At 39.8% G+C, this 25145-nt stretch overlaps 1 protein-coding gene across 4 annotated transcripts in view; it reads right to left on the bottom strand.

Annotated features, from left to right (window-relative positions):
• EPB41L4A (erythrocyte membrane protein band 4.1 like 4A) overlaps positions 1-25145 on the bottom strand; it is a 250082-nt gene that overhangs the window by 10357 nt on the left and 214580 nt on the right. For 2 of the 4 annotated variants that reach the window (XM_045087135.1, XM_045087136.1), the window contains one exon: positions 12454-12573. The exons of the other annotated variants lie outside the window; for them this stretch is intronic. In XM_045087135.1, the coding sequence (XP_044943070.1) occupies positions 12454-12573 (120 nt within the window). The remainder of the gene's footprint in view (positions 1-12453; positions 12574-25145) is intronic. 4 annotated transcript variants of the gene reach the window in all.

The raw sequence follows: 25145 nt of genomic DNA, 5'->3' as shown, positions 1-25145 counted from the left end.
ATACAAAAAACTTGATAACACTGGATATTTCTGAGTGTTGGAATTGCAGGTAATTTTACTTTCTTATTTATACTTAACCTATCTTTTCTTATTTATCTTTAGCCAAGAGAATTTCTAACCTTGGTTATTAGAAAAGAAAAAAAATGTATTTTCATGTTTTAAAAAATTACTATCGTTGCAATTCCGCAGGCAATTCCTTTCATTCCCATCTTGTAAGAATTAGCAGAAATGTTATCTTAACCCAGATGGGAACATTAGTCCTTCTAGCCATAAATAATGATCCTAAAAATTCAGAAATTTAGTCTATATGTTTCAGTTCTGTAGCATCTTTAATACTCATATATTTAAGGAAACTAAGTTCTGAAATGGCCAGCAATTTCAAGCAGCTTTAGGGTAGGAAGAAGTCTTGAAGCTAAAGAAACAAACAAAAAAACCCACAAAAAACAAACAACAACAACAACAACAAAAACCCTAATTTCCTCCAATTGCTAGACCACCTGTGATTTAACAGAAGTAAACACAGTCAACATGCTAACGAGGAATGTATTATTTTCATGCTTTCATCTGCACACATTTAATCAATAATTTAGGATGAATTCAGGATCTGCAGCTCAACATCATTTTACGGATTTAGAAAGCTGTGGGATTTTGACAGCCATTTTTCTTAATTAAAAGACCCTTACTTATGCAGATGTTTTACTTGAACTCTCCAAGTTCCTAAGGAAATGTTCTATTTCTATAAAAAAAGACACATGAAGTCTAATATTAGTCGAGTATTTCTCAAAAAAAAAAAACTTCCCTCATTCACACCTTATACCAATAGTCCAATTTAAATATTCATTTCTCAGAGAAACTTGTTCGATGAGGCATCATTTAGAATCATTTCCCTTTCTTCCAAAACCCTAAAATAAGAACACTACTTCATAAATCTACAAAGGGTTTTTGTTTGTAAGATTTATTTATTTATTTGAGAGAGAGACAGCATACAAATGGTGGGAAGTGCAGAGGGAGAGAGTCTTTCAAGCAGACTCCCCAATGAGTACGGAGCCTCATGCGGGCTTAATCCCATGACCCACGAGATCACAGCCTAAGCTAAAACCAAGGGTCAGACACTTAGCCAACTGAGCCACCCAGGCAACTGTACAAAGGGTTTAAACCCTATCAGTGGAGGTAGTCTTCTACATCATCCTAATCTCCCAATTATATTAGCTAGAAAACATTATCTATTTACTCCATATGGTCCAATACACTATATTTTGTATACTATATTATACTAAAAAAATAAAATAAATGTGGTAGCATTTGACTTATTATTGAGATCTTACTACCAAATACTGCTCTAAAAGGAAATTTAGAGTTGAAGATATATTACTAAGAAAACTGTAAGTTTATAAAACATTTTTATTTAAGAAAATTCAAAGCCCTTAACAAATGCATCAGTAATTCCTCATCATAATTCTGAGTAGTCAGAAGAGACATGATGAAGAGATAGCATATCTTTCCCTCCTTCCCTCTTTCCTCCCCTCCATGTCAGAATTAAAGAAGGATTAGGAAGCCACAGAGCCCAGCAACCTAGCTGCTGAAGATCATTCAGTCACTTCCCAAACCTACATGCTCAATATTTAAGGCATCAGACTTCTGTGTGGTATTTAACTGGGAACATCACTTCACCCTGACAATCTCATCTGGGCATCATTTTTCAGTAAAATAGTGTGTCATTATTACCACCAGAGGGAGCCCGAGTCTTCTCACACACACAAGTTGAACCTACAAGAACTAATTGTTTTAGCTTCAATGCCTCTTCCAAATATTCCAATGAGTAAAGGTTTACTCACATAGAAAAGCAGTTTCATCAAAGTTTTCTAATAAGTAAACAAGAATGTGATACCAATATAGCTGCAAATGTACTAGAAAGAACTTAAGTTCTCCAAGACCTAGATGAGAGGCAATCAGATTATAGTGTAATGTGTTTTAGGAGAGAGGGGTATTATAGTTCATACTACAGTATGACTCTGGTATTTTTAATAAATACAGCTCCCTGGCTTTTCACTGGGAATTTTAAAAAATAGAATGAATGGAACATGCGTGAATAATGTATCATAGCATTCCAAGCTCCTAGCAGATATATCTCCATGTGATGATTTCTAGACAGTGCAGTAGGGATTTAAGACTATGGGAGTAATTGAGAGGTAAGTGGTTTACTCTATATCTAAAATTCCAAATATATGTGAAGAATAATTTTAATTACTTTCTCAGAGGCTATTCTAGTGGTGTTTCCATTTTTTTCTTAAAAGTAGTAGTGGTTCCTAAATTTGCATAGACCCAAATTCTTATCTTCATGTGAGGTAGCCCCATCCTACTCTTTTCATATCCCCCCTCCTCCTCCTCATCTCAAGGGGAAAAAAAAAGTCACTTCCTTACGGTTTTGTAGAGATTAACCAAGATCTGAAGAACTTACTAATTATAGTAACTGTAATTATAGATATAATGTCATAGGTACCTGAATTCAAGTATGACTTGAATTTTCAGCAAAACTGTGAGAATGGTACTAATGTTTGTACAGAGGACAGGGGGAGTTGATGGAGATTAGGCAGTAAGCTAACACTGGGAGGCCCAGAGTGCCAACAGAGGTCTGACCACAGCACCCAGCAGGTAACTTCCTGGTTTGTAATGTCATAGCTCAAATCAAAGAGGGCCCAATGTGTCGAAATGAGGTATTTCATCAACCTGCAGAGTTTTAACAGTTTTATCTAGTTGCCTACTTGACATTTCCATTTGACTACCCACTTGGTTTCTCAAACCTAACCAAACAAATAAATCTTGACACTCTTTCCCCACATATCTCCAGCTCATCTCGCCTGACCTCAGGAAAACCTCGACTACCCACTCCATCAGCCCCAAAGAAAAAATTCATCCAAAATACCTCTAACATTCCACATCCATCACCACTACTTCCAATATGTGTTTCCATTCACTTCTCTGTGTTTCTACCATCACCATCTTCCGAGCTAAAAACCACCTCACACTAGTCCACCACAGATTTCCAAAGGGTCTTCCTGTGGAGAAGTTCTTCTTTCTCAATCTGCTTTTTACCAAGGAGGCAGAGCAAATTCTGAATGAATTGCTCTTCAAATAGACATTTTTTTCCCCTTCACTTATTTAATTGCACTTTGGCCCTATCAGTTACATACTTAATCAACCAAGTTCAGTTACAAAGTTAGCCAAATATTTGCTAAATCTTTTTTTTTTTTTTAAGATTTTATTTATTTACTTGAGAGAGAGACAGTGAGAGAGAGCATGAAAGAGGAGAAGGTCAGAGAGAGAAGCAGACTCCCCATGGAGCTGGGAGTCCGATGCGGGACTCGATCCCGGGACTCCAGGATCATGACCTGAGCCGAAGGCAGTCGTCCAACCAACTGAGCCACCCAGGCGTCCCGCTAAATCTTTTTATGGTTTGCTTTAAAATTAAACTCCAGAACAGCAAACTCTTAATGGAGTTCTCTCATATTATTGCATTTTTCTGTGATAATCCTCTACCTGATCTGATATTTTTATCATGTAGCTAAGATTAAAGTTTAAATAAGATTTTAAGTTTAAAATACCATTATTTTCTGATATCAGTTGATCTAATCAAAGCAATACCCAATTTAAATGTATTTCTCTATCAGGGCATCTGGGTGGCTTAGTCAGTTAAGCCTCCAACTGGATCTCAGCTCAGGCCTTGATCTTAAGATCGTGAGTTCAAGAAAAAGAAAATAATTCTCCACCTCAAAACAGTATTCCTGAGCTTCTGCTTGTGATGACAATGCAGTAACTGGTATCAGATGAATGTTTCCTCCTCAAGATCTATAAAACATATACAAAGCAACTGTTTTTCAGACATTGGGCAACAGAGAAGATAAGTCTGTGATAGTTGAGGGGAGGGAAGCACAAGGCAAGCCCCCCACTGCTTCAGTGTTCTGCCTAGAGGCGCCTTCCCGATGTGGAAAAGGGAAAGTGGAGCTCAAGAAACAAGTCTCACAGCGCTAAGGGGGCAGAGATGAGAATGTAAGGCTACTTTTTTTTTAAGACACTATTTGTTATTTGAGAGAGACAGTGAGAGACTGAGCATGAGAGGGGAGAAGCTCAGAGGGAGAAGCAGACTCTCCATGGAGCTGGGAGCCCAATGTGGGACCGATCCCAGCACTCCGGGATCATGACCTGAGCCTAAGGCAGTTGCTTAACCAACTGAGCTACCCAGGCACCTGAGAATGTAAAGCTATTGATAAGGATGGAATGAATATACAGTGCACAACAAAATACAAAAGGGGGCTCCAGAAGTCTGTATGGGGTTTTCTGTAAGGTTGGCTGAGTATATTCACTGCACTTAATCTCTACATAAGCAGGGTAAGACTATGTGAGCCTAAGGGATGGCAGTGCTGCAAGGCTTCGAGCTGAATGGGGACACCAGAGAGTGGGAAGTGGTAGGGGACAGAGTTCTGATGCAGTTGCTGTTGGAGAAGCAATGCTGAGCACAGTGTGCAGTCAATTAAGACTCCAGAAAGGCCAGGCTTTAGGAATAAGGACCAAGCCTAAAGTAAAAAACACATCCTAGGGGCACCTGGGTGGCTCAGTGGGTTAAAGCCTCTGCCTTCAGCTCAGGTCATGATCCCAGGGTCCTGGGATTGAGCCCCACATTGGGCTCTCTGCTCAGCAGGGAGCCTGCTTCCTCCTCTTTCTCTGCCTGCCTCTCTGCCTACTTGTGATCTCTGTCAAATAAATAAATAAATAAAATCTTTAAAAACAACAACAACAACACATCCTAAGCTAATGACAAAGTCTAACAAGTCCCACCCTATGAAAGCATAAAACCAAGCATAAAAAGTAAGATCAAAAGTAGCCAACAACTGGGGCACCTGAGAGGCTGGGTCCCCTAAGTGGCCGACTTGATTTAGACTCAGGTCATGATCCTGCTGCCTTAGGCTCAGCTGAGTGTGGAGTCTCCTTGCCCCTCTCTCTCCCCCCTTGGACCTCCCCCCAGTCATAGACACACTCATGCCTGCCCAGCTCTCTCCCTAAAATAAATAATATCTTTAAAAAAAAAAGAAAATGAGTAGTCAACAATAATTTAGTTGCCTGCCAGAACAAAATTTGTCTCTTTAAAGAAAGACAGCATAATCCAAACCTCCTCCTAGATATTATCTAAAATTTTCAGCATATAATAAAAAATAAGTATATATGTAGAGAAATAAGAAAATATAGCCATAATCTAAGAAATAATAAAAGCAGTCAATAGAAATAGGTTTTGAAAGTCACGGACATGGGAACTCACCAAAAATGGCTTTAAAACATTTTGTACAAATGTATATAACAATTTAAAGGAAAATATGGACATAATAAATTAACAGATGGGAAATCTCAACAAAGAAAGTAAAAGTATATAAAGAACAAAACTGAAATTCTAAACAGGAAAGTATAAAGTTCAGAGTGGCTCTAAGAGCAGATTGGACAACACAGGGGGGAAAAAGTTGATGAGGTTGAAAACATATCAACAGAAATGACCAAAATTTAAAAGGGGGGGGGGCACGAGGATTTTAAAAATGAACAGAACTTTGTTTGCTTGTGCGACAATACTAAATGGTCTAGCATACATACAACTAGATGCCCAAGAAAGAAGAAGACTGAATGGCTCAGAAAAAAAGAACTTGAACGATAGTGGCCAAAAATCTCTGAAATTTGGTGAAAAAAATCAAATTACAACAACATAAATGATAAATATGAAGAAAACCACATTTAGCTACTCCACAGTCATATAGATTAAAAACTAAAGATAATGGAAAAATCATAAAAGTAGCTAGCAGAAAAAAAAGACAAAGTCCAAACAGTGCCTATAGAATGAAGTCTGACTAATCAGAAATGACAGAAACCAGAACACAACCGAACCATCTCTTTTAAGTGGGAAGGAAAAACCTACCAAGTTGGAAGCCTACAGCTAGTGATATTATCTGTTACAAATCAGGGTTAAAATAAAGATATTTTCACAGAAAGCTGAGAGAATGTATCATGTGCAGACCGGTACTATAAGACATGCCAAAGGAAGAAAAACAATGTCAGATCTAGAGGAAGAAACAGAACACATTGATAATAGTAAGCAAGTGGGTAAACGTAGTCATTTTCTATTGTGGCTGTAGCCAATTGCCTCAAACTTAGTGGCTTAAAACAACACAAATTTCTTATCATACAGTTCTGTAGGTCATAAATCTGACTGAGATCTCACTGGACTAAAATCGAGGTGTTGACAGAGCTACATTACTTTCTGGAGGCTCTAGGGGAAAATCAACTTCCTTACCTCCTCCAACTTTAAAGGCTACCCCTATTCTTTAGCTCATGGTCCCTTCCTCCATCTTCAAAGCAAGCAAAGCAGATTAAATTCTTCTCAAACTGAATCATTCTCATTCCTTCTCCTGTTCTTTTTTCTACTTTTTAAGGACCCTGGGGTTACTTTGAGTATACTTGGATAACTTAGGAGACGATCTCTGGCAGAAGGTCAACTGATTAACAATCTTAATTCCCGCAGCATTAATTCCTCTTCGTCATCTAACATAAAATATTTACAAGTCTTGGAGACTAAGATATGGACACATCCAGGGGACTATTTTCTGTCTACTATAACAACTACAACTTTTTCCTTTTCTTGATTTCTTTTAAAAACTACCTCCTGTTTAAGCAGAGATAGTAACATTGTAACATGGGGCTACTAATAGGCAAAAATAAGATGCATGACAACTGCACAAAGGACAAAGAGAGGGGATAAAGGGATCTATAATTTTTTAAGACTTCTAAATTTTACATATTATGATATTAATCCTAAACACGCTGTGATAAATTAAGAAATCATACTGTAAGCCATCAAGAAACCACTCAAGAAAAAAATAATTAAAACTATAGGGAAGGTGTTAATTAAAAGTAAAACGGAGTACCAAAAACTATTCAATTAAAACAAAATATAATAGGAAAGGAAGAAAAGACCAACAAAAAACAGATACAGTAAAGAGGAAAATGAGCAAAATGCTACACTTAAACCACCAAATATTAATCATTACATGAAGTACAAATATACTAACATTCAATTTAAAAGGTAGAGATGGTCAGACTAGATTAAAAATAGAAAGCCCAACTGTATGCTGTCTACAGGAGATCACAAGATGGACTCTAAATAGAAAACTACACCTTGGCTAAATATGAAAGAATTAAAAATGATGTAACATGCAAACAATGAGCATTAAAAAGATGCCATGGATACACACACACACACACACACACACACATACACACACAGGAGTTTGGGTATGTGTGTCTGTGCATGTAGCGGACACAGAGAAAGGAGTATTGTCAGCATAAAGAAGATATTTCATAATGATAAAAGGGTCAATTCATCAGGAAGGCAAAAAAATTGCAAATATGAAGCCTAATACCTGAGCTTCAAAATAACTTGAAGCAAAAACTGACAGAACCAAAGAGTACAAAGGACAAATCCGTAATCATTACTGGAAATTTTAACATCCCTCTCTCAATTACTGATTGAAGAGTAAACAAAGAAATTGGAAAAACACAGACCATCTGAACAACATTATCAGCTAACTAGATCTACTTGACATTTATAGACTACACCCAGTGCCTGAGAATACTCATTCTTTTCAAGTCCTCCAGATCATTCATCATGAAAGATCATATGCTAGGTCATAAAACAAGTCTCAATAAATTTCAAAGGAATCTCACAGATTCTTTTTTTAATCACAATGGAATTAAATTAGAAATCAATAATACTCATGAGATATCTAGAAAATCCTCTAATATTTGAAATTAACCAAAACACTACTAAAAAAAGTCTAGAGTCAAAGAAATCACAAAAAATTAAAAATGATTTTGAACCACATGATAATGAAAATATTTAGCAAAATATGTGAGATACAGTTTAAACTACAGGGCGTGGGGAATACTTGCAACTTTACACTTAAATTTAAAAGGGAGAAGAGTTTCATATCAGTGTTACCTTAAGAAGATGAAAAAAAACAAATAAAAAACAAAATGAATAGAAGCAAGTAATAAAGAGTGAAAATCAATGTAAAAGATGACAAAGAAAATCAATAAACCCCAAGTTAGTTCTCTGAAAAGATAGATTAAGGGAAAATTAAGAGAGAAAACAAATTATCAACATCAGGAGTAAAATAGGTGATATCACAACAGATGTTAAAAAGATACTAAATAATTATTATGAACAAATTTTTGCGAAAAGATAATTCAGACAAAATGAACAAACACTTTTTAAAGAATATTTAAACCTACACATAACAAGTAAAAATCAGAATGGCCCAATCAATCAATATGTGTTCAAGAAACCGAGATTGTAATTTGAAACTTTCCATAAAGAAAATTCCAGGCAGAGATGGTTTTACTGGTAAACTGTATCAAACATTCAAGGAAGGAATAATGCTATTTTTTTTTACATTCACTATTTCAGAAAATGGAGAAAAGGAGAACACTTGTCAAATTATTTTAAATGACCAGTAAAAAGCCTATTACCAAAACCTGACAAAGATACTACAAGAAAATTACAGACCAGTATTTCTCAACAAAATAATATTGAATAGAATCCAGCAATATATAGAAGGGATACTGCATCAGGACTTATCTCAGAAATGCAAGAATGTAACATTCAAAACTGAATCATTGTAATTCTCCCACTAACAGAATAAAGAAGAAAACCCACATACTGTCATCTCAAATGCAGAAAAAGCTTGTAACAAAATTCAAACTCATTCATGAGAAAAACTCTTACACTAGAAATAGAATGATCTTCTTCAATCTTACAGCTACCGCCATACCTAATATGACATATTGAATGTTTTCCCCTTAAGAAAGAGAACAGGCTAAGGAGGTCTCCGTTCCTACTACTTCTATGCAACACTGTAATTCACTATATTGGAAGACCCAAGATTAGAAATAAAGGAAAGCGGTCTGCGGTCTGAACAATAACACTGTAAATGTGAAAAAAATCCTAAGAATTAAAAAAAAAAAAAGCTTCCAGAGATACAAAATCAATTTAATAAGGCTGCAGGGTGGCAAGATACAATATTAACATAAAAAATACTCTGTTTCTATCTACTAACCAACAATTGGAAAATGACATTTTAAAAGTAGGGTTCAGTACCACTAAAAATATTAATCATTTAGGGGGCACCTGGGTGGCTCAGAGGGTTAAAGCCTCTACCTTCAGCTTGGGTCATGATCTCAGGGTCCTGGGATAGAGCCCCACATCAGGCTCTCTGCTCCACAGAGACCCTGCTTCTTCCTCTCTCTCTCTGCCTGCCTTCCTACCTATTTGTGATCTCTGTCAAGTGAATTTAAAAAGAAAGAAATAAAGAAGAAATATTAATAATTTAGGATTAAATACAATAAAATAAATGCAGCAACTCTGTACTAAAATCCAAGATACATTCCTATATCTTAAGAGGCTTTATTTATTGCTGTATCTTAAGAGGCTTAAATGAAAGTTAAGAATTTTCTCCAAATTGAGCTATAGATTCATAAGCTTAAGGTTCTTTTTTTTCCCATAAAATCTAACAACCTGATTCAAAAATTCATGTAGAACTGCAGAAGATCTAAAATAGCTAAAGCAATCTTGGAAAAAAAAAAAAATTGGAGAACTGACACTGCCTGATTCAAGTCTTACATAAAGCTATGGTAACCAAGACAACATGGAGGCTTAGGAATAGACAAATAGATCAATGAAATAAAACTGGCCCATATATAGGCAGTCAATTGATTTTCAACAGAGGCTCCAAAGCAATTCAATGAAGATAAGTCTTTTTTAACAAACAGACGTGGAACACTGCATAAGCACCGTGAAAAAACTTCTCAATATCTACCTCTACCTCATACACGCTGAACCATTAATACTAGAGGGATGACAGACCTAAATAAAAAGCAAAATCTATAAACCTACTAGAAAAAGGTATGGGAACATCTTTGTGACTATGGGGTAGGCAAATATTCCTTAAGAGGTAAAAAAGTCTTGGGGTGCCTCGGTGGCTCAGTGGGTTAAAGCCTCTGCCTTTGGCTCAGGTCATGATCCCACCTGGGATCGAGCCCCGAGTCGGGCTCTCTGATCAGTGGGGATCCTGCTTCCCCCTGTCTTTCTGCCTGCCTCTCTGCCTACTTGTGATCTCTGTCAAGTAAATAAATAAAAAATAAAATTTAAATAAATAAATATATATATATACATAATATATATATATGATGTAAAAAAGTCTTAACTATAAATGAAAATGAAATGGTATCTTCATCAAAATTTAAAGTGTCTGCCTATCAAAAAACAATGGTAAGAACATGAAAAAGCAAAACAAAGCTAGAAGTAAATCCACATCACACACATATCTAAAAAAGAACTTATATGCAGGCTACATAAAGAACCCTACAAATAAATAATAAAAAAGAATCCAATTAAAACGGGCAAAAACTTAAACACTTTAAACATGAGTAAGCAAAAAGCACAGGAAAATGCGGGTAACATCATTAGTCATCAGGGAAATGTTAATTGAAACCATAATGGGATACCACTTCAAGCCAAACAGACTAATTAAAATTAATAAGACAGAACTAAGTATTTGCAAGAATGGGGCAGAATTAGAACTCTCATTCACTGCTTGTGGGAGTATAAAATGATACAGCCTTCTTAGAAATCATTTTGGTAGTTTATAGTTACATTTAATATCATTGGAAATAGATTCTAACCCAGCAATTCCACCCAGGGCATAAGATAACTTACTCCACAGATACACTTGTACAGAACATGTACAGAAACTTTTAACACAGTAGCAAAAAAGTGGAAACAATCTATACACCCATTGAGAGGTGCCTCCAGTAAAGTTTTTTCTTTTTCAGAATTTATATATAAAATTTTTCCCAACTTTATTTTACATTCCCCTATTTAATAAATGAAATTTACTACTGGCATTAAATTGAACTTCCAATGCTCTAGAAATTATTAGAGACCTAAATGTTGCTTTTAAGACTTAACGCCAAGTCACCAAACCTTGTGTATTACAAGTCCCTCAGAGAAGAAGATTCCACATGGAAAGGGAAAAGTGTGGTTGCAGATGATTTACCCATGACTATGCTGCATCCTGATCTTGGGATTCTGTGCCTTTTGGTTAAACTGTCAAACAGGAGGTCTTGATTTTTGCCATTCTAAACCTCTCTTTTATAATGGAGCCGGTGATGGTAGTATTCAAGACAAAGGAAAATTCCTTAACTTCTGCTTTAAATTGTACTTTTTAATTAGGTTCCAGAACAAAAACTTAAGGGAGCAACAAATAAATTAAATCTGTAAGGGTCTGGTACATTGCATAGTGACTATTTGAGGGTTTTCTATTCGGAAAAAAAACAGACATCACTCATTAGGATGTACTACTGATAAAAACAAAACCACACCCTAGGATAACTTCTAATTTAAAAGTAAGCATCTAAGACTGAAAAGCATCCTTTAGAGCTACATGGGGTCCTGGGTGTGTCCTCCAAGCCCTTTCCTAGACTCTGTTGACCCAAACTGACCCCCCGGTGCCTGGCTCCCTGGATCCCCCCTCCACTTCCCTACAGTTTGTCTCTGCAAACAGTTTGTCCCTGGCGTCCTTCCACCACCCTATCTGAGACACCAAGCCCTCCTTCCACAAATAAGACATCTAACCACCTAGGATCACAAAGGGATGGGTAGTTAGTCCCAGCTCACACTAAAAGGTCTGCTTTGAGAAGTGGCATGGGGATGGGGGGGTACCTAAATCTGTATGATGCATGCATTAAAAAACAAGGACAAAACCAAAAAACCCTAGAAATTTTATCAGCTCAAAAAGAAAATTAATTTGGAGGACTGGCAATCTCATCATTACGGGGTAATTGTGCTCACACATGGCATTGCCTAGCAACAGAAGGCACAGGCAAATCCCAACATCAGGGTGTAATGAATCACTCACTGCCTACTGCTCACAAATGGTAATTTAATAGGAAGATATTCACATCTGGTTCAATCTCGAACAAGACTTCAGAGAATTCTGCAGACTCCAATTGAGAGAAGCAGCAGGTATTTCTGCCAACAGCCAGGCTCCAGAACAAAGACTTCCTACTTACTTGGTTGAAGGTATGCTTTGTTTCAAAACAAAACAAAACAAAACAGAGTCTTGATAGCCTTGTTTTTGACATTTTGTTCTGGCAATGCTCCAACTTCTACGGCTTCAGCTGGAGTTAATGAACGTCACAAACAGAAGAAGGTAAATATGACAAACAAACAATGGGATAATCATGGTGGAACTAAAGTCACTTTAGAAGACCTCAAAGAGACAGCCCCATCTGCCCGAGAATCTGCATGTCACTTCAAGCTCAGTGCTTTCTGAACAAAAGTATAAAAAAGAGTCCACGTACGAGCGAGATCTATGTCTGGATCGTCTGTTGTTGGGGTCCGCCTGATTTTTTTCCTTTTGTCTCCTTAATACAGCTTCCCACTGAGGCGCTGAATCAACCATATCATTCTCCTGCCGTATTCTGTAAGGAAAGACCATTCATCTCCAGTTAACATTCACAAGTGTGATGCTCTATTTCTTGGCTCATTCTCAACCTGCTTTTCCAAGTTAAGAAGTTATCGAATACGTTCTTGAAAAGTTATTAAGAAGCAAAGTTATTTAAGAAGTAATTTTATTAAAGTCACTTAAAGCTAAGAAGGTATTAGCTGGATTAACATACCCATAAGTAAATAAGCTTGTATACACACACATGTATGTGTGTGTTAGAATATTCATACATAAATATGTAAGTATGTATTAGTTTAAGGCTTCTATCTTTGGCTTAAAATCTTTTAAGAAATAGCCAAGTCAAGCAAAAAAACCATTTAAAACATAGTTCAGTTTTGACTAGACAAACAGTGTTGTCTGCTATAGGGCTGATCTTAAATCATGAAACAAAATCTTTTTTTTTTTTAATGCACTAAATCAAAGTAACAATCAATAATTTTGCTTGAAATGTTCTTAAAAACTCACACTAGTTGTCAAAGACAGGAAGTGCCAGACATGATCCCCCCCACCCTTTTTTTGAGAGAGAGAGAGTGAAGGGACTGGGGGGAGGAGCAGGGGGAGAGGGAGAGAGAACCACGTTCAGCGCAGAACCCAATCTTATGACCCCGAGATCATAACCTGAGCTGAAATCAAGAGTTGGACGCTTAACTGACTGCACTGCCCAGGCACCCTCCCCAAACCCTCATTTTTAAGACAGAAAACTAGAAGTACAGAAAGCTAACAGTGGCAGCACCATGCATTAGCCGCTGAGCAGGCACAGAGCGTTCTGAGGACGGCTGCTGACACGGTGACAAGGCAGTGCAGTGAACGGTGAACGCTCAGTGGGGTCAACACTCGGTGTGGTCAGGGGCCAGGGAGGAAATGCAAGTAAGGAAAAGGGAAATCCAGGGTGGGGGATGCTGGGGGGCACAGGCACCTGCCATGTGAGATCACAGGATAGGGTTTCCAAATCCTCTCATTTTCTAAAAATAACCTACAAATTTATATGTTTAAAGTGAACTCTTTCAGTTTTTAAGTATTGACCACCAATCCCGGTTGTTAAGATACTGTATGAACCTAACAATACCCATGTATCGACCACATTGCAGAAGTTCTGGACCTTGTCTGTATCAAGTCTTTCTAGTAACAAGGGTAAGCTGCTGTGGAGGAGAGGTGGGGAAGTTAAAGCAGTACCGTCTGGAATGCAGAGCAAGGATGTGGCGAAGCCATGAGCATTCCTTGCAAAAATCAAACACCTGGGCATGCCTGAGTGGCTCAGTCAGTTAAGCACCTGCCTTCAGCTCAGGTCATGATTCAGGAGTCCTGGGATGGAGTCCCATGTCTGGCTGCCAGCTCGGCAAGGAGCTGCCTTCTGCTGCTCCCTTGCCTGCTTGAGCTCTTATTCTCTCTCTCTCATATAAATAAATAAAATCTTAAAAAAAAAAGAAATACCTGTTATTTTAATATTTAACCTTTTTATTTCTTTATTTTTTAAGATTTTATTTATGTGACAGAGAGAGAGAGCACAAGCAGGGAGAGCTGCAGAGGGTGAGGGAGAAGCAGGCTCCCCACTGAGATAGGAGCCCCATGCAGAACTCAGTCCCGGGATCATGACCTGAGCCAAAGGCAGACGCTTAACCAACTGAGCCATCAGGCAACCCTGAATATTTTACTTTTAATTTCTGTAAGTTCTTCAGGAAGCTGCTCTAGACACTGATGCTCTCAGCGTGTGAGACAGCAGCATGAAACTTCAAGGTCATCACAACACAACTGTGACTACATGGTCACATGACTACTTCAAACCCAAAATGAAAAGAACAAACAGACAAGTCTGGAGACATTTCCCTCTCTGAACAGGTATCTTTTGATTGTCTTATTAACAGTGCTTAGTATAGATTGTGGCGGGAGGGGGGCATTTAGATTTGCTTATAAATGCAAATCAGCACATGAGTAACAAATATCCACTTAAAGACAATGTAAAGCGAATTCAAGTTAAAAAGAACAGTACTTTAGGAAGAAGAAGCCTATTCAAATATCTCTAAAAAGAAATCATGTTAGGTAAAAAATGATCTGTTAACACTTTGAGCCTTTGAACTCTGTTTCCTCATTGAAGCTTTCATTTCAAATAGGCTGTTACTTGAAAATTAACAGGATACAGTCCTGGCATGTTTTACAGATTCAAGAACATAGTTCCCTGTCTCAGAGCATGTACAGAGGAAATTAAAATTGAATATACACTGCTATGAACCTTAACATTAGAATTATCTACAGAAAAATAGGAGAAGGTGTACTACTTGAGGTCATAATTATTCATCATTCTTTGCAACAAACACTCCTGCTTGAAAACGCCATGTGCATATACATACAAACATATACATGTATTTTTGCAGCCAGGACCTATGATCTCTGAGCCATTCTATATTATCATGTGACAGTCTGGTGGGGGAGCAGTCCTAGAGTTCAGAAGAGACACTCAACAGGAAGGGGTCAGGCTGGCAGGAGTTTTCACCCCTCACACAGGAGCCCACACCTCAAATTGCCCAGAAAAACACATAAAACCCAGGTCTCCTAGGGTATCTGGATGGCACAGTTGGTTAAGCGACTGACTTCTGGTTTTCAGCTTGGGTGCTGGTCTGAGGGTTGTAATATCAAGCCGCTTATCAGACTCTGCACTCACTGCAGACTCTGCTTAAGACCCGCTTTCCTGCTGCCCCTCTCACCATGCTCATGCACTAGCTCTTGCTCTCTCTAAAAATAAGTAAATATTGATTGATTGATTGATTTGGTAAATCTTAAAAAAATTTTTTTTAATAAAATAAAATAAAACCCACATCTCCTCCTAACCTTGGAGTCTTTTAGGCCATAGCTTCCATCTTAGCTAACCTGATACACAGTTCATGGACAGGACTAAATTTCACAACGCTAAATTTTTTTAATCAGGAACTCAGCATCTTCAGATATTTTCAGAGGGCAAGCCTACCAGCATAGCAAACAGACTTTTCCCAGAGGACAGACATTTAAAAGAAAGTACAATTTGTATACACTCATTCCCTTCCAGTGTGGATTTTAGCAGGTTCCTTTCATACTCAGACTTTACCCTGATGATAAAATAATAAAACTCCTAAGACATGACCATGCAAACTTCTGATAACTTGCTAGTAATTAAAACTGAATCAGAAAGGATTTCAGACTATGACATGTACCTTTAACTTCTGTTTTTCTAATGGAAAAGTCTAAAGCGAGGGCCTTGAAACCCTGTCAGTTGATATTCACAGGTTTCAAAGACAGATGCCCTCTACTGGTGATACTGTTTCAAAGACAGATGCCCTCTACTGGTGATACTGTTTCATAAATATTCTAACAAGGCACATTAAAAATGTAAGGCTCATTGGAGAGTCACAACAGAAGCACATTTTCTCTGAGTAATGGGTTGTGTAGCTGCCTTAGTCTGTAATGAAGTTTGAAATTACACCCTTACAAAAGGCCTCTGGTTAATGGAGCCTCATTACAAGAATGAAAGTGTCACTTCTTCCATCCCTGAACTGCTCCAGAAAACACAGGTGCTATGTGGAAAGGAAAAATCCTAGCCCTAAAAGCAAGACTATTATAATGCTCAATCCTTAAAAGGCAGGAGTGAATTGTTCTGTGCATGAGAGAATAAATAAATAGACATTCAAGTAAAAGATGTCCTCTCTTAACAAGTTTGCCTTGTGTCATTTACCCCTAAGTATGGGATATACCAGGACTGCGTTTTCGCTCCTCTCCTGCTGTATTTTAATTTTGGTGTAAAGATGTACATTTCGAAGAATAAAAACACTGCAAGCATTGTATCGACATAATTCCTTTTAAAAAGTCAAATGTGCTCTCATAGGAGAGGTAGGCATGACAGTCTCAAGGGGAAAAAAGGAGTCCACTGTCAGTTACACTGGGGATGTACTCATTTTCAAATGCTGCACTTAAAAGTGAACCTCAAAAATTCTAAGTGCTTCTTTCATGCACTCTTCAAGGTAAGAACTACATTTCCCATATTTTGTCCATTTCCTCATCCACAAGAAAGGAGAGTTAACAGCTGGGTCAGGAAGACTATCATAACAAGACTTCTATTTTTTTAATTACTATATAAGGGAGACCACTGCTTTAGAATAAGGCATAATCCAACAATGTTTCTGAATATGAGAATTCTAAACGTTTCCCGTATGGTTCACCAAACTCAAACACCCTACTTTTCCAGACGACCTATGCAATTTAGATTATGACTGCACTTGACAATTAAAGTCTGCAAAAGGTTTTGAAGACGAAATGCCATATAATCACTTGATAACAATAATGAAGATGATGACTATCCCTGGTCTCTTTCTCACTTCCCAATTACAGTTCTGCCTCTTCTATGAAATTCCTTATGTTACCAAACCCCATGGATCTCACTTGGCCCTCTACCTTTACCTGGGCAGTTTTGTTCCTAACAGAACCTTCCTTTCTAGCATTTCTTAAGTCACTCCTTGTTCACTGGGATAAAGACCACGTTTAAGGCTGAACCTGAGAAAGCCCACGGAGCTAATGTATGACAAAGCTTCAAGATGAACGGTGTTCCTGAGCTCTGCCTTATCCCAGCTCCGGGCAAACTGCTTATCTTAGGTCAAGTCTGTCTCTTCATCTACCGAATTACTGCAAAGATCCTTTCTAGCTTTAAAACTCTACGTTTTCTCTCTTTGTGTTTTATTTCCAAGCCAGTGAGACATGTCGAAACCAACCTCTCTTCTTCAGCGATAGCATGACCGTCCAGACAATTGCTTCATATGGCCACTCCATCACTAATATTAAGCCTGTGGGTCCCAAGTGATTGTGGACTTGCGTTTCTCATCAACTCATTCATTTCTGGATCACCTGCTATAAACCAATCTTCATCTATTTTTTCAGTAATTTTTATTCCCTGGGGAAATTTATGTTGGTTCCAGGCATCTGTCGACACACTCCCTGAAGACCAGCAAGCAAAAAATTCATTTGCTTTTCCCAACCTACCCCCACCATCAATAAATTATTCTCATTTGCCCTTAAAGGTGTTTCTGTCTCTTCCATTTATTCCTTATGCTTTCCCTACAAAAATGGGCTGCCTTTGGTGCAATTTCCCTTTCAAACTCATTCTGTTTTTGTAATTTTGCAACCTACTTCGACCTCAAGGGCTCAGTAATCTGACAGCATTCCTCGGTTGCTATAACTTTGTACTACTAGAGTCATCTCTGTCAACTTTGATTATGCTCTGGAAGCCCTAAATCATCCATATCAAATACCTAAATCTTGAATGGACTTATTAAAGTGGAAATCAGTAACCCTTGCAATCTGCACCATGGTGAACACTGTCTGTTTTTACTGGATTCAGATGAACTGCCCTCTCCAGACCCCCCGTTTTTACCTTGCTTCAAACAAGGGACAAATAAGGGACAGGGCAACAGAGAATGCTTTCAAGGGGACCTATTTTCAGGCAATGAGGAAAAACTACCCACTGGTTTAAGCTTGCTACCATTCAAAGCTCATCCTTTTCCTTGAGGCACAAGGATAATAAGCTGGTGTTTTTTGTTGTTTTGTTGTTGTTGTTCTTGTTTTATTTAATGACTCTAACAACCAGAAAACCCTACCAAAACTTCATCTTCTAGATTTGCCCCACTCAGATATACCATCCCTACAAGTTGCAGCGCCACAGAAGACAGCTTTTGTCTTCCTTTCTTTTTTTTTAAACAATAACATAAGAGAGTTTGTGGAATGTATTTATTATTTAAAACCATTTTAACCCATTATTCAGACACAGATTCTCAAGACACCTCAAGAAGAAACTCTAACTACACCTGTGGTGGAATGAATTCGTTAGGAACACTGACTTTTTCATTAGAGGGAGCTGGGCCCCATTTTACAGATGTATGGGGACTTCAGATGAAACTGAGCAGTACTGAACATTCTCATTCATCTCATAGTCTCTGCTTATTATGCAAGGCACATTCTACTTTTCAAAGCACCTTCATTGCCTCCTGGATCCTTACAAACCTCTTGTGAGGTAGGCAGGGCTGGTATTATTCCGTGTGTGTGTGTGTGTGTGTGTGTGTATGTTTTGGGATGGGGGTGGGGGGTGGTGGGACTAAGATGCAGAGGATAAAGTAAACTAGGAACTCACCACTGTGACCTTCCAAGTAGGGTCACACTCATAACGCAGGCTCCCCTCTTCTTTGCTCTGTACTCTACCGTGCTAGCACACGCACACACACACGCACACACACAGCCTCACACACATTACTCACATGTTGATAACGCACATGCCCCAGGATAAAAGGAAGGAAAAACCCAAATGGACCTCTGCGACCAATGTCCCCTAGTCCTGCTCTCACCTGAAGCCGCTCACTTCTTTTGCTCTTTTAATCCTCTCCATGCTACAGAGTTACTTCCACATTTATGCTTATGCAAAAGACACCAGACAACTTCTCCATCACTGCCCCCCCACGCCCCCTCCAAATCTCCCACCTCAACTCCTAAAAGCCTAGCAACACATCAAAGCTAATGACTAAGTAATCCACAGAGTCTCCCCAGTGAATGCTTGAAGGACTGACTGCCTATTTTCATCAATAGCACAAAGGATATTTTACTGACTGGTTTCTTTGGCTGTAAAGGATATTTTATTAAGCTCAAGGTATTTTAAGGGAAATCTCGGCTTGTGAAAGGTTTTACTCTGATAAGTCTACTCCCTTGGTTCTCCTTCAACATACACCCCGGGCAAGTCCAGAGCAAGGCCCAGAGGCTCAGACCTTTGGGTACCAGCTGGCTGAACCTTCTGATCTCAGGTGCAAGACTCAAAATTCTAACTAGTGAAAGTGGGTATAATCGAATATTCACATAGATCATTAGCTTCATACTGCCTGGTACTTGCTGGGCTCCCAATTTGATAAATTTAGTCGAACTGACTGTTTCACAAATCAGTAGAGCAAAGGCAGTCATTTCTAAAGAAAACTGAAGCATTTTAGTTGTTAATCCCACCAGTGAATTGAAATATCAATTTCATTTCCCATTATCCATCTGTCCTTCATTGTTTTGATCATAAGGACCCCTTAATAAATGTTGGGGGGTCACAGAGACAACCCCTTAAGCCTCTGATGAAGGCTACAGACCCTATCACCAGAAAATCGTACACTTGGAAACACAGAGATTTGTTTTTTTAAGATTTTATTTATTTATTTGACTGACAGAGATCACAAGGAGGCAGAGAGGCAGGCAGAGAGAGAGAGGAGGAAGCAGGCTCCCTGCTGAGCAGAGAGCCCGATGTGGGACTGGATCCCACGACCCTGGGATCATGACCTGAGCAGAAGGCAGAGGCTTTAATCCGCTGAGCCACCCAGGTGCGCCGGAAACAGAGACTTTTACACACAATTTCATGAAGCCATTAAAACCTACTGATGAATCAGAGACTAAGAAGGCCTTGTCTGAAAAGAACCACGTGTGTAAAGGTAGTGAATGTGGGAGCAAGGAAGACAGGACTAAAGAAAAGTGGGAAGAGCTGGAGAAGGGGCTGGAGAAGGAGGAGAAGGGGGACAGGCCAGGAAGAGCCTGACTTCAAGGCCAAATATCAGACCATGTGGTCCCACTGCCAAGCATCTCACTTTCTCGGTTTTAAGTGATGTTCATGTGACCCATTCGACAACAGAGATTAGTATATCTTCCACCTTAAAGATGAGCAAATTCAGATTTAAAGTGGTTTCAAGAGTTGCCTAAAGTCAAACACCAGGGCAGGACAGAACCGAGGCCCTGACCCACATCTTTGGGAGGGTTTTCCTGACGCTTCCCTGGCTCCTAAGTAGCAGCAGAACTCAAAGAAGACAGGAGAGGGCACCTGGGTGGCTCAGTGGGTTAAGCCTCTGCCTTCTGCTCAGGTCATGATCTCAGGGTCCTGGGATCGAGTCCCGCATCAGGCTCTCCGCTCAGCAGGGAGCCTGCTTCCTCCTCTCTCTCTGCCTGCCTCTCTGCCCGCTTGTGATCTCTGTTTGTTAAATAAATAAATAAAATCTTAAAAAAAAAAAAAAAAAAAAACAAAGAAGACGAGAGAAAGGAAGACAGATTGGAGAGAAGCTAAGGAAAGAAAATGAAAGGAACTAAGTGAGGAAAAATAATGTAAGAGAAAGATAAAAAGGGAGACAAGAGGACAGGGATGAAGATACAGGGACAGTAAGGGGGAAATAAGTGTTTGTCATCCTAGATGTTACAACAACAAATGGTGCTCCAACTTCCAGCTCATTCTTGAAAAAAAAAGGGGGGGGTGGTAAAAATCTGTCTATTCAAACCTCAAAACCTAGAAAACTGTAGGATACTCATCCAGATTATAAAAATAATAAAGGAAAAACAACTAAAATGGAAGGGCGTAAAGAAAGACATCAACAACTCACCAGATGAAGGGGGAAGCCAAGCCCTCGGGCGCTATGGGGAACCGTGTGGAATGGAACACAGGTGTGAACACACAACAGACAGGAGGACCCTCACACACCTGGCCTCCACAGCTCTGGACCCAAAGGTGAGAGTCGAGGTGCTTACCTACAGTTACATTTTTCTAAAATCGAAATTGTTTTAAACAACAATCCGTGTTCCTAATACCAGCCTTCCAGAGTTGGTGTGAATTATTATTATTTACTTTTAATGGTTATGAAAAGCCACAGCAACTGCTATGGATAAAGCTGATTTGTGAACATTGTTGCATTCACTTGTGTTCCTCCTCACACAAAATGAGAGAGTTTCAAGTTGTTATCCACCAGAACAGTGAAGAGGCTTAAGATCCAACAGGTAGACATGGGTGAAAACCAAAACAAAACAGAACAAAAGGGGTACCAAAGTGGATCAGTGGGTTAGGCCTCTGCCTTCGGCTCAGGTCATGATCTAAGGGTCCTGGGATCGAGCCCCACATTGGGAATCTCTGCTCAGCAGGGAGCCTGCTTCTCTCTCTCTCTCTCTCTCTCTCTCTCTCTCTGCCTGCCTCTCTGCCTATTTGTGATCTCTGTCTGTCAAATAAATAAATAAAATCTTTAAAAAATAAAACAAAACAAAACACCCCACTATTCCCAGAGTGGCCTCAAATCTAACAGGTTAAGTCTTCCTTATATTTAAAAAAAAAAAAAAAAAAGAAAAGAAAAAAAATCCACAGGTACCTGGATGGTTCAGTCAGTTAAGCATCTGACTTTGACTCAGGTCAGGATCCCAGGGTCCTGGGATCGAGTCCTGCATCAGGCTCTCTGCTTAGCAAGGAATCTGCTTCTCCCTCAGCCCCATCATCTCACTCATGCTTGCTCTTTTTCATTAAAACAAACAAATACAATCTATCCTTGTTTAAAAAAACAAAAAAGTTCCAGCAGGAAGGAATAACAAAGGGAACAATACCCCCAAAACTACAAAGATCACACACAATCTCCAAACGAGTAAATCTGGGTCTGTCCGCAGTTCTACTGGACACACCAGAGCCTTCGAGAAATGTCCAAAAACCAACGCTGCACAGTCTGTTCCCTGCTGCCCCCGGCTACGGCTCCCACAGGGAGACAGGAAGGCAGGGAGGGTCAGGTGCAGGCTCTGGTTTCAGAGGTAATCAAGTATTGGGGCTGAACTGAGAGACTTGGCTGGCAGGAAGGAGAACACCAGCATGTCCAGGATTCAGTCTGCCCCATTCTAGAGTTACCCAGTTCCTTTAATAACAGCACAAAGGCTGCTGCTGAGAGCTTGGCTGTGTCACACTGTTGGCTGAGATAAGGCAGGATGAGGCTGAAAAAAATGCATCCTCTTCCCCAAAAGAAGTTTTTTAAACAAGTTGGAAGTCAGACATGAGGAAACAACCCTTCATCACAGACAGAAGACATATTGGGACTGTCAGAAGAGGTGCCATTTAAATATTCAGATCTCTGGGCGCCTGGGTGGCTCAGTGGGTTAAGCCGCTGCCTTCGGCTCAGGTCATGATCTCAGGGTCCTGGGATCGAGTCCCACATCGGGCTCTCTGCTCGGCAGGAAGCCTGCTTCCCTCTCTCTGTCTCTCTCTCTGCCTGCCTCTCCGTCTACTTGTGATCTCTCTCTGTCAAATAAATAAATAAAATCTTAAAAAATATATTTAAAAAAAAATAAATAAATAAATAAATATTCAGATCTCTGATGTGAACTGAATGGGCTCCGGCAAAATCTAAAAAGCTATAATAATGGGACGAAGGGGTGAGCAGTAACAGAACATAATGAGGACTCAGCGTCCACAGACGAAATAATGTGTCTGCCCCCCTCCTTCCCCGCACACTGTCACCTCTGCACCAGAATTTTCAGGAATGGAGAATGGAAATGGAAGACGTATTTTTCCCTCTGCCCAGGTTTTGCTACACCCTAGACCTCATCTTCTATAGACACAGGCAATGTATGTAACCCTCGGGCAGTATTTCTACAGGTAAAATAAATGAGTTTGAAAGCCTTTGGGTCAGAGTGTGTTTTGAAAGGGATTTCTCATTAATAGCCTTACAAAGTACATTGGCATGTCAACATTCAGAACCATCACCACTCTCAAAAGCACCACTAATACACTATAAAGAAAGCCAATCTACAAAATCGTTTGGGGAGGGCAAAGGGAGAAACTGGTGAGGGAGAAAACACGTATGAGGAACATTCAAACTGGATCAGAAACTGGATCAAAAACAGGCTGCTTAAGGTTTTGCTGGCAACCAAACAGTGCTTCGTAAGAGCAGCGAATGGCGCCATGAGCACTTCTGACCCCAAGAGACAATGGTGTTAAACAGGCCACCTTCCGAGAAGTTGAGACTTGAAGCATATATGATCACAACTTAGAATACAACAAGCAAAACAGAAACAGACAAGCTAAGATACTGGCTTGATCAGTAAGTGCAAACAGGAGGAAAATATGTTATTCCTTCTTTGCTTTGTTTCGTGTGGTTTATGCAGATACTGAATTTTACAGCAGGAAGAGGGTACTTGAGGGAAAAGTCACCCTCCACACCTGTGCTTTTACAAATGAAGAAACTGTCAGCATTTCCTTGAGAAAGGTGTCCTAACACACTGAGATCTCACCCCTGTCTCATGTGGCTCCAGCCCCGAGGAAGGCTCCACAGAGAAAGCTTTCCTAAGAAAACCACCCACAATCACAATGCTGTCTGGGCTAGTGTTACACAGGCTTTATCGTCAGGCAGGCCAATTCAGTGTGTGCCAAGCACGGGGCTCCACGTACAGGAGAAGGTCCTCGGAGATTATCTCCTCAGGCTGCCTCACTTTACAGAAGGGAAAAAGATGACCCAGGAAAACAAAGCAAGCAGGCCAGCACTCCACATCAGGTGGGAACGGGTTTCTCAGCAGTGGCACTACTGACATCTCTTGGACCAGATACTTCTTGGGTGACCTGTGCACTGCAGGATACCCACCCAACACCTACACAACTGTGACAATCAAGAGTCTCAAAAACATGGCCAAACATCCTCAGAGACTGGAGGGGCAAGACAGAATTGCTCCCGGTTGAGAATGACTAAGTTAGAAACTGGGATGACCAGGGGCTCCTGGGTGGCTCAGTCGTTAAGCATCTGCCCTCAGCTCAGGTCATGACCTCAGGGTCCTGGGAAGGAGCCCCACATCAGGCTCCCTGCTTCGTGTAAAGCCTGCTTTCCCTCTCCCACTCCCCTGACTTGTGTGCCATCTTTCACTGTGTCTGTCTCTGTCAAATAAATAAATAAAATCTTGAAAAACAAAAACGAACCAACGAAAGAAAGAAAGGGGGAGAAACTGGGACAACCAGCAACCCAATCCGTCTCACTCCCAGCATGGTGCTCTCTCACATATGTTCATGTACACGAATAAGACTAAGACCATGAAATCTAGGAAACATGAAGTCTCTTGGTTTGGGCTGGACAAAATAAGTAATGTCACGTTAAAAGGTACTTCAGGGAGAAATCCCTCTAGAATGGTCACATTTCTTACCGTCCTTAGACAAAGTCACTACACATTGTACCTAAATACAGATCATCTTTTTTTTTTTTTTTTTTTAATTAACAAGAAGGGACCCTCGTTGTCAAGTTATTTAATCATCTTATTATAAAGATAAGAAAAACAATGCCAGATTCCTTCTTAAAAGGAAATCAGACTTAAGAAATAGGATGCGGGATGCCTGGGTGGCTCAGTTGGTTAAGCAGCTGCCTTCGGCTCAGGTCATGATCCCAGCATCCTGGGATCGAGTCCCACATTGGGCTCCTTGCTCAGCGGGGAGCCTGCTTCTCCCTCTGCCTCTGCCTGCCATTCTGTCTGCCTGTGCTTGCTCTCCCTCTCTCTCTCTGATAAATAAATAAAATCTTTAAAAAAAAAAAAAAGAAAGAAAGAAATAGGATGCACAGGGGTGCCTGGGTGGCTCAGTTGGTTAAGTGTCTGCCTTTGGCTCATTATGATCTTGGGGTCCAGGACTGAGCCCTACATCGGGCTCCATGCTCAGTGGGGAGCCTGCTTCTCCCTCTCCCTCTGCCCCCTGCTTGTGAGCTCACACGCACAGGCTCTCTCTCTCTCTTCCTCTCTCTCTGCCAAGTAAAT

The sequence above is a fragment of the Mustela putorius genome, unplaced genomic scaffold (assembly GCF_011764305.1).
Source record: "Mustela putorius furo isolate JIRA1106 unplaced genomic scaffold, ASM1176430v1.1 tig00001059_pilon_pilon_pilon, whole genome shotgun sequence".
In the NCBI taxonomy this organism is placed as follows: domain Eukaryota; kingdom Metazoa; phylum Chordata; class Mammalia; order Carnivora; family Mustelidae; genus Mustela; species Mustela putorius.
The sequence above is the reverse complement of the archived record's forward strand: the minus strand, read 5'-3'. Positions and strand labels throughout refer to the sequence as shown.